At 45.3% G+C, this 10360-nt stretch overlaps 1 protein-coding gene across 1 annotated transcript; it reads left to right on the top strand.

Annotated features, from left to right (window-relative positions):
- Nucleotides 1-422: 422 nt before the first annotated feature.
- LOC129626006 (trophoblast Kunitz domain protein 1-like) lies at nucleotides 423-10062 on the top strand. The gene is made up of 5 exons (XM_055545121.1): nucleotides 423-536; nucleotides 2891-2974; nucleotides 4182-4253; nucleotides 5468-5566; nucleotides 9524-10062. Exons 1-5 carry the CDS (start codon nucleotides 443-445, stop codon nucleotides 9532-9534), a joined length of 360 nt encoding a protein of 119 aa, XP_055401096.1. The 5' UTR covers nucleotides 423-442; the 3' UTR covers nucleotides 9535-10062.
- Nucleotides 10063-10360: the final 298 nt, after the last annotated feature.

Raw genomic sequence — 10360 nt, 5'->3', positions numbered from 1 at the left:
CTGAGCCAGGTGAGGGGGGTCAGGGCATTGAGGTCCAGGTGAGATGACACCTGCAGGAGGCTGAAAGAAGGACCTGAGCTCACACACTGCGGTTCACTTATAGGTCCTGTGATTTGTCTCATCCACTCACTATCTATCACGTGCCATGCACTGCTCTAGGTCCTGCGACGCTCCCTGAGTGAACATATTAGAATCACTTTCTGTGTTTACAGGAGACCCACAGGTAGAGTCAAACCTGAGAAGTACCTTTACTGGACTTTAGGCCCCTGTAGAGAGAAGCCAGAGGCATAGTTTTGTAGGGAGATTACGCAATAAACAGGACTGACCCAGCTCCTCCCCTTGCCCACTCCCTTCCTCATCACCTGATCCCACCCCTCAGCCAGGATATTAAAGCTCAGTGCATCCCCAGCATCCTCAGGAGCCCTCCTGCAAGGCCACGAAGATGAACCGGCTCTGCCTCTCCGCAGCCCTTCTCTTCCTCCTGGTTATCCTGGTGGACAGCACCCTGGTGAATATACACCATATCCAGGATGAAGGTAGGTCCAGCCTCACCTCTCTTCTACAGACTGGAGGGAAATGATGGAAGTCTATGGAAGGGGGCAGGGCAGGTGTGGGGTGGGTACTGCCAACCCTTTCTGGATTTCTCCTGTCATGTTGGGCAGGATTTTTGTTTGGGTTTGCTGCGTTGGACTTACTGGCTATGTGATGACATTGTCTAGTAACCAGGGCTACTCTGGTTGCAGTGTATGGGCTTCTCATTGTGGCTTCTCTCATTGCAGAGCAGGGGCTTGAGGTATCTGGGCTCAGTAATTGTGGTTCACCTGCTTAGTTCCAATGAGGCACGTGGAATCTTCCCCAACCAGGGATCAATCCTTGTTCCCTGCATTGGCAGGTGGATTCTTAACTACTGGACCACCAGGGAAGGCTGAAGTTGTAAGCTTTGAGCTCGACTGACATTATGACTCTCATGAGGAAATATATTAAATATATATATGTATATATGTGTGTATATATGGGATATATATATCCCACCTAAATCTACCAGATTAGGAACCCCATTTGTAAGACTCTCTATTCCTGGTCCCTGCCTTGTCCCTGAACCTCACTATAGTGTAGTAATAAAAAGATCTATATTTGATCCTTCTCATGACATGGCCAAGGCCTCCTAAAACTGTTGGAATTTGCTGACTTTATAGGTTATGAGATGAGTCACTAAAGGTGACTCGAGGTAACTTCAAGATGGGGCTGGTCTCCAAGAAACCTCAAACACCCATTTAAAGGGTACCGTTTTCACCACCTCTCACTCCAGCACCTCTGAGGACAGGGGAGGGAACTGAGAGCTAGATCAATTACCAACAGCAGATGATCCAACCAATACGCCTGTTTAGTGAGCCCTGGAAAGAAGTACATAACTACTGGGTTCAGAGAGCTTGCAGGATGGTGGACACAGGGAGATGCTGTGAGAGGACTGTGCTCACTAGAGCATGAGGGCTGGGCACACGTCCACTCCCCCTTTGCCCTGCACGTCACCTCCCTTGTGCTGCCTTGAGTTTTATTTCGTATATTAATCTGGGTATAGCAAGCAAGGGTTTTCCTAGGGTCAGCTGCCAGTTCTATTCAGTAGTTGAATTTGAAGGTGGGGTCATAGAGGCCCCGATTTTAGCCATTTGGTCACAAGCATGAGTGAGTGACTCAGGACGTCATGGCTGGCATCTGAACTGAGGAGAGTCTTGAGCACTCAACCTGAAGAATCTGCAGTAATTCCATGGATTTGAAACAGAAGTGAATTTCTTGTTGGGCACCCAGCGGCTGTTTGGGAATTGGTTGCTATTGGCACCACGTATTTGGTGTCAGGGAAACCTAGATTCACTCTCCCCTATGATCTCGGGGCTCAAGCAATGCTCCAAAAGTGGGGAGTAACGAAAGTACACGTGGCACCCAGAAACTGTTCTCAGTTATCTGTGTTTTCAGAGTTCCTGGCAGAATCAGGCAGTGTATCCAATGCGTTGTCCATGATAGTATCTAGTCCTGGCCCTGCCGCCTACATGCCATGCTTCCTGGGCAACTCATCTGCAATTTTCTCATCTGAACAGGGGACACATGTTACATGGGTTTGTGAACCAATTTGTTGTTTTCCTTCAGTTGCTCAGTCGTGTCCAACTCTCTGTGACCCCATGGACACCAGGCTTCCCTGTGCTTCACCAGCTCCCGGAGCTTGCTCACACTCATGTCCACTGAGTCAGTGATGCCATCCAACCATCTCATCCTCTGTCATCCCCTTCTCCTCCTGCATTCGATCAATCTTTCCCAGCATCCGGGTCTTTTCCTCTGAATCAGTTCTTTGTATCAGGTGGCCACAGTATCGGAGCCTCAGCTTCAGCATTAGCCTTTCCTATGAATATTTAGGGTTGATTTCCTTTAGGATTGACTGGTTTGAATAGATTACCAGTCATGAATATAAAGAGGTGAAACACATTTCAACTCTGCAAGTAGTGAACTTTGTGCATTTTTAACCAAGATGTGTTAATTAATCTGAAAATAATTTGTCTAACTACTGGTCCTGGGCAAGAAAGAATATTTGGGTGTGAAATGATGAGTATTCCTTAATTTATGAAAAATAACCAGAAAAACCTGGGATGAATGAGCAGAGCCACTGCAGAGAAAACAAGAAACACAGCCCTGTGTGGTTGCCTTCTGGGACCAAGGCTGATACAGTATTAGTAAAGTCTCCAGGCCCTTTCCCTTGTCCCCTTTTGACTATTATTTTATTATACATATTTGTTTCCTGTCTTGTCCACTGTTGACTATTCTTTTATTCTCCATATTTGATCCTTGCCTTGGTTCATGGCCCAGGTCTCCTGAAACTCTCTGAATTTACTGTCTTTCATAGGTCTGGAGACAAGCCATAGACGGGGACCTGAGAAGCGTTCAACAAAAGATATGATTAAAAATATCATCCGTGGTATGGCTACAGGTGTGAACTTTCTGCAACTCTGGGGAGAGGAGAGGGCACTGAGATTGAGAACAGCCACCAGTGGACAATGATTCAATCAATATGCCTGTTTAGTGAAACCTCAATAAGAATCCATGAATGTGGGCATTCAGAGAGCGTTTGGGGTGGTAACACACGGCGGTGATGTGAGGGTCCAGTGTTCTCCAGGACATGGATGCTCCCCACACCTCCACTTCCACTTTCCCCTGCACCTCTCACTCACCTTGCTGTGCCAAGATTTATCCTTTATGATAACATGAGATCCCTATGAGAGTGGTCTTCCTGAGTTTGGTCATCAGATCTATTGCATTATTGAACACCAAGTTGGGGTAAGGGAACTTCCCAGTTTTAGACACTTTGTCAAATCATGAGTGAATCGGGACAACACGCTTATCATCTGAGCTGAGAACAGTTTGAGACCTCAACATGCAGAATCTGTACTAACTCCCCTGATTTCTTATCAGAATTAAATTGCCCTGTTGGACACCCAGTGGGTATTTGGAGGAATTGCATGTTGTTTCTAGAGACATCACAGATGTGGTGTCAGGGAAACCCAGACTCAGTCTCCCTGTGCTTTGGGAGCTCGGGTGAGTCCTGGGGACAGGGGAGTAGTGAAAGTAGGGTACTGCACCCAGAAGCTGTTACCAGTTATCGGTACTTTCAGAGTTTCTGGGAGAATAGGATAGTACGTCAAATGGATTGTGACAGGGCAGTATCTTGTCCTGACCCTGCCACCCACATGCCATGTGTCCCGGGGAAAATCATCTGAACAGCAGATACCTGTTACATGGGTTCTTTGAACATATTACCAGTCATAAATACAAAGAGTTTATTCACATTTCATGGCCAATTTTGCTCATTTTATACCAGGATATGTTCATTTGAAAAGATATTTCTACCTACTGCTTTGGGGTGAGAAAGAATATTTATGTGTCAAATAATGATTATCCTTCTACTATAATAATAAATCACAAAGACCTGGGACCACTGAGCAGAGCAATTGCAGGGATAGCATGAAACACAGCCCTTGTGTGGCTGGCTCCTGGGACAAGGCTGATATAATATTAGCAAAGTCTCCAGGCCTTTTCCCTTGTCCACTTTTGACTATCATTTTATTATCCATATTTGAACCTTGTCCCGGTTCATGGTCTAAGACTCCTGAAAATTGTGGAATTTTTGTCCTTCATAGGTGCCAAGATTGCCAATGCGGGATCCAGTTTAATACGTCAAGTGGTTAAAGCAATACGTAAAGGAAATAAAGGTTTGAACTTTCTGCTCCTGTGGGGAAAGGGGAGGGCACTGAGATTGAGGTCAGTCACCACTGGTCAATGATTCGATCAATATGCCTATTTAGTGAAACCTCATTAAAAATCCAGAATACTGGCATTCAGAGAGCGTTCGGGACGGTACAAAAGGAGGTTATATGAGGGTGCTCATCTAACCAGGGCATGGAGGCTTTGCACATCTCCACTCCCCCTTCACCCTACAGATCTCCTCCATTTCATTCTTTCTGAGTTTTATCATGTACATGGATTGAGAACAGTAAGAGTTTTCCCGAGATCAGTCACCAGTTCTACTGATTATTATGCGTGGAGGTGGGGTCACGGAAACTCTCATTTTTAGTCACTTGGTCAGAAGCATGAGTGACTTCAGACCACATGGCTGGCTTCTGAAGAGAGGACAGTCTAGATCCCCCAACCTGTGGCATCAGCCCAAACTCCACAGATTTTGTGTCAGAAGTCAATTAACTGGTTCTCCCATCGGGTGTTGGGAACTGGATGATGTTAGTGCAGAAACCACGTATTTTGCTTCAGGAAAAAACACATACTCACCTTCCCTTGTGATTTGAGGGCTCACATGAGGCTTGGGGAGAGGTGAGTAGGGAAAGTAGGACCCTGCACCCAGAAACACTCACCAGTTATCGGTATTTTCAAGCTCCTAGCAGGATCAGGTAGTGTATCAGATGGGTTGCGACCTCACGGTATCTTTTCCTGACCCTACTACCCACATGATTGTGTCCTGGGGCAAGCCATCTGCAGTTTCCTCATCTGAACAGGGGAAACACGTTACATGAGTTCTTTGAACAGATGACAAATCATGTAAATAAATAGTTTATTCACATTTCATGGCCAGATTTGTCCATTTTCCACTATGGTGTATCAAATCTGAAAAAAAAAATTCTCTGCCTACTTGCTTTGGACAAGTAAAAATATTTCTTTATCAAATAATGGTTATTCCTCTATTATTAAAACTAATCAAAAGATGTGGAACCACAGAGGAGAGCAAAGGCAGGGAGAGCAAGTAACAGCCCTTGTGTGGTAGGCTGTGGGATCAAGGCTGATAAAGCATTGTTAAAGTCTCCAGGCCCTTTCCCTTGTCTTTTTTTTGACTGTTATTATCTTATCCATGTTTGATCCTTACCCTGTTTCATGGACCAGGCCTCCTGAAACTCTTGAAATTTACTTTCCTTCATAGGTCACGTGATGACTTCCAGAGCACAACTCAAGAACCACACAGTAGAGGAGTCCCCAACATTCAATACTCAACAATTAATACTCAGTGAGAAGAATAAAGGTTTGTACTTTCTGTGCCTCTGGGGAGAGGAAAGGGCACCGAGACTGAGATCAGTCACCACCAGCCAATGGCCAGTGGCCAATGATTCAATCAATAAGCCTACTTCTTGAAACCTCAAAAAAATGTAAAAATATTAAAGTTCAGAGAGTTTCCTGGGTGGTGAACACAAGTATGTGATGTGAGGGTGCTGTGTTCACTGAGGCATGGAGGCTCCACACACCTCCACTCCTCCTTTGCTCTACACGTCCCCTCCATTTCACTATTTGTGAACTTTTCATGTATATTCAGCTGAGAACAGTAAGGGTTTTCCTAAGTTTTGTCATCAGTTCCATTCAGTTGTTAAACCTGGAAGTGATGTCATGGAACCTCCACATTTTAACCGTTTGGTCACAAGTGTAAGTAACAAGGGAACACGTGACTGCACTAAAGTGAGGACAGTCTTGAGCCCTCAACCTGTGAGATCTGCACTAACTGCACGGATTTCACATCAGGCTTCAATTGACTGGGGGATGCCCAGCAGGTATCTGGGGAATTGGTTGATGTTGGTAGAGACGCCACATATTCGCTGTCAGGATTTAACCCAAGCTCACTCTGCCCTGTGAGGTGGGGGCTTAGATGAAGCTGCTTGGGATGGGCAAGCAAAAAAAGTAGGACACTGCATCCAGAAACTCTTAACAAGTAAGCTGTATTTTCCGAACTCCTGGTGGAATCAGGTATTGTAATCGATGGGTTGTGACATCATAGTTACTTGTCCTGACCCTACCACCCACATGCTTTTGTCCTGGGGCAAGTCATCTGCAGTTCCCTCATGTGAACAGGGGAAAATGTTACATGAGTTCTCTGAACAGTTTGCCAGTCATGAATATAAAGAATCTGTTCACATTTCCGGACCAATTTTGCCCATTTTCCACCAATGCATTAATCTGAAGAAGTTTATCCTTGCAAGAAAACATATTGAGGGCTCAAATAATGATTATACCTCTATTATTAAAAATAAGCAGAAAGACGTGGGACCACTGAGCAGATCAACTTCAGGAGCACAAAAACAGCCCTTGTGTGGTTTGTCTCGTGGGACCGAGGCTGGGAAAATATGAGTAAAGTCTCCAGGCCCTTTCATTTGTCCTCTTTTGACTATTATTTTATTGTTCATATATTTGACCTATATTTGATCCTTGTCCTGGTTCATGGTCCAGGCATCCTGAAACTCTTGGAACTTACTTTCTTTGATAGATCATGAGACCACTCAGGGAAAAACTTCAGGTTCTGGGTTGTCTGCCAAAAACTTAAACACCCATTTCGAGGTTGGAAATTTCACCACTTTCTTGCCAGCCCCTCTGGGGAGAGGGGCAGGCTCTGAGATCAAGATCAATGAGCAATGGCCACTAATTCAATCAAAGTGGCTCTCTATTGAAAACCTCCATAAAAATCCATAAATATTTGGGTTCAGAGGCTTCAGGGTTAACGATTACCAGGACAGACTATTTTATTATCCTCTCAGGAGACTGAATGTTAGAGGGAGATTGACCATTGTGTTGATGTGCCGCATCATCAAGGTGATTTTGTACTAAAAGGAAATCAATTATACCCATTCTATTTGATGACCTTGCACCTGTGGAGAGAATGAAAATGGGAGTTAGGAAGTCCCTTTAAAGCACTGTTCTTGGGGATGGGGACACAGCAATAAAAAAAAACATGGCAAGGTAATTTGCCTTCTTGGAGGATGACATAAAAATAGCAAAGGGGAGAAATCCTATGGTAGGTTATCAGTTTCTTGAAGATAGAGAGCGAGGCAGAGAAAGAATGCTGTCCTTTTTCTCTACAGGGTCAAGGAAACCCTCTGTGATAAGGAGGCACTGAGCAGAGCTGCAGAAATAACATGCCTGGTTGTGTCTGAGCAACAGAAGGGACCAGGGTAGCTGGATATGAGAGGGTTTATATGAGGGGAGACGAGTAGAAGGGGATGAGGCATCAAGGCCATGGCAGCAGGTCGAGAGAACACTTGTAGGACTTCTTAAGAATCAGAATTTGGCTCTCAGAGAAAAAGGGACTCACTGAGGGATTGGTCGTGATGGAGCCATGCGAAAGGACAGAATAATAACAGAATCCTTCAGGCTGCAGTTCAGAGAGTGGCCTCGAGGGGGTAAAGAGCAGAGACAAAGCCCCAGTGAGCAGTGTCATTCCCTGGGTGGATCCCAGGTCTCTTGAATAACATGAATGTCTTGCTCTGTTGAAGTTTCTATGGAGGCGTCATTACCTAGTCATGATGCATTAAATCATTAGCCATTGGAGGTTGTTCAACAGACAGCTCCATTACCCTCCCTGAGGTTGAGCGAAGGAGACGAGCAGTGGATAGAAGACCAGGGGAAGGGTGGAATGAAAGTGCCCACCCCCCGGTAGGCAGACCTTTCCTGTGCAATCAGAGCCCATTCTGGGCTCATTAGAGTCTTTCCAAACTCAACCAGTTCACATATCAAAGGACATTTTTATTGCTCTCATCACAAAAGAAATACCAAGATTTTTAGGATCAGTGTCAGGAAAACGATGAAAAAACAAATATGTATATTTCTCCTTATATACACAATATATAGTATCAATATTCATTCATAGAATCCCCATGAAATAACTGAAGCAAACACAGTGTTATGTTTTCTTCATGCCTTTTTCCATTATAGCACGATTCCTTCACAATTTTTATTAACGATGGAAAGCTTTTACCACACACATAACACAGAGGATATTAATAGTATTATAAAACTCAGGTATCCAGACCCAGTAATTATCGACATACAGGGAATATTTTTTACCTTTGTCCTGTTGTTGCTGTACACTTGTGGAGGTTTTTTTTTTTCTTTTTTGAGCATTTATGTATTTATTTGGGTGGGCTGGTTATTAGTTGTGTGTCCCGGGCTCAGTAGTTATAGCCTGTCGACTTAGTGTCTACAGCATTTGGGACTTTAGTTCCCTGACAAGGGATTGAACCTTGGACTCAGGCATTGCACGGTAGAGTCTTAACCACGGGATCACCAGGGAAGTCCTATAGAAGTTTTAAGGCTTTTCAAAGGCGTTATGCCAGATTTTCTTACAAGGCTTCATGAAGAGACATACATTTGCATATGATTACTACATCATGTCACCCCCAGCAACATTCATAATTCATCCAAAAAAGGAGATTTTCAAATAGGCTTTTCAATTTGACCTCCACAACCCTAACATTCTCTATTCCAAACAAACTGGTGGTTCTAGTTGTTGGCTTTGTATGGAGCAGTGATGACCGTCCACATAACTGACAACTGCCCCTCTCATTCCAGCAGATTCTAGGCCTGCCTTCTGCCTGGAGCCTAATGTAGTAGGTCACGGCACTACTAAGATGCCCAGGTACTTCTACAATGCCAAGACCGGTCACTGTCAGCTGTTTACATATGGCAGCCTCGGAGGGAACAAAAACAACTTCCTAACGTTAGAGGACTGCATGAAGACCTGCAGTCAAGGGGCTGGTTCCCTGTGGTAAGACAGGGGCCAGGGCACAGGGGGAGGGAAGGGCTGGGGAAAGGGCCGGAGCTCAGGGGGCCACACACCATTCACCCTGCACGGTGTCTTCCTCCTCGCTGCTGCCAGGAGGAGAGGCTGCAGTGTCCTGTGAAACCCACACTGAGCGAGTTCTCCAGGGAGAGGATGGCAGAAGGTCAACCCCAGAGGCCTCTTTGTGGTCATCTCAGCCTGATCACATGCTCTTCTTTCTTAGATGGGAACACTGCTTCAGCCACCCTCCAGGGCAGGTCTGCAGTGCTCCTGAGTGCCCCACCTAGGCTTGGAAAATTCACTTCTTTCTTGTAGGCCGTTCGGGTCATGAGGACTCTGGTTCTATGTTTTTGGAAAATCTAGGATCTGTCAAGATGACCAGTGTCCAGGTCTGGGGCTACAAATGATGGCACTTAGCAAGTTCCTTTCTTTTTGCAGAGGACATGTGAAGAGTATCTCCCAGAAAATGTGAAGTCCGAGGAGGACCCCTGCAGAGCTAGGCCATGGCTGCTTCTAAACCGTTAGGTCTCCTCGCAGTTCTTCTCTCCCCTACCCTCCACAGCAGAGCCAGCCTATTTCCTCTCTTCCACAGTCTACATGCCTTTTCTGTCTCATCCAGTTGGCTCTCAGCACCATGAGAACATGTCCTCCCTTTATCCCAAACACTTAGCACAGTTCCTGACACCAAAGAGACAGTTCTACTTGAGGAAGGAAGGAAGGGATGTAGAAGCACACTCCCCATGACCAGAGTGACTGCAGAGCCTGCGCTTTATCACAGGATTTTCATTTTCACCCCCATCCTCACGGCATCCTCACCTTCATCCCCCTGCCCACCATCACTGCTCTCCTCGTGGGTGGCCAAGGTGGTATTTCCAGCATCCAGTTCTCAGCATCCATACTGAGAGAAGAGTTTGGGATAAAGAAGCCCCTAAACCCCAGAATGATGCTGCATTTTCCTTTCTGTAACTTCAAACACTGTGAGTTATATTTAAATAAATGCATATTAAAATTAAACTGACTGGAGTGGAGCCTGTTGTTTGCAACTACAAACCTTAACCAATAAGGTCCATGGAAATAGTGGTCCTTCTCACTGTTCTGCAGAGCAGTGGGCACCTCCCAATTCCCTGTCCAGAGACTGTGCCAAGGTACAAGAAGCAAACCCATTATAGCCTCACTGACCTCTTAGTAGCCACACCAAGCTACACAGAAACATGCTAGACACACACCTCAACATGACAGCTTTTATTTCATTCTTCTAAGTTCAGTCAAGTTTGG

Source organism: Bubalus kerabau, chromosome 13 (genome assembly GCF_029407905.1).
Source record: "Bubalus kerabau isolate K-KA32 ecotype Philippines breed swamp buffalo chromosome 13, PCC_UOA_SB_1v2, whole genome shotgun sequence".
Taxonomy (NCBI): domain Eukaryota; kingdom Metazoa; phylum Chordata; class Mammalia; order Artiodactyla; family Bovidae; genus Bubalus; species Bubalus kerabau.
The sequence above is the reverse complement of the archived record's forward strand: the minus strand, read 5'-3'. Positions and strand labels throughout refer to the sequence as shown.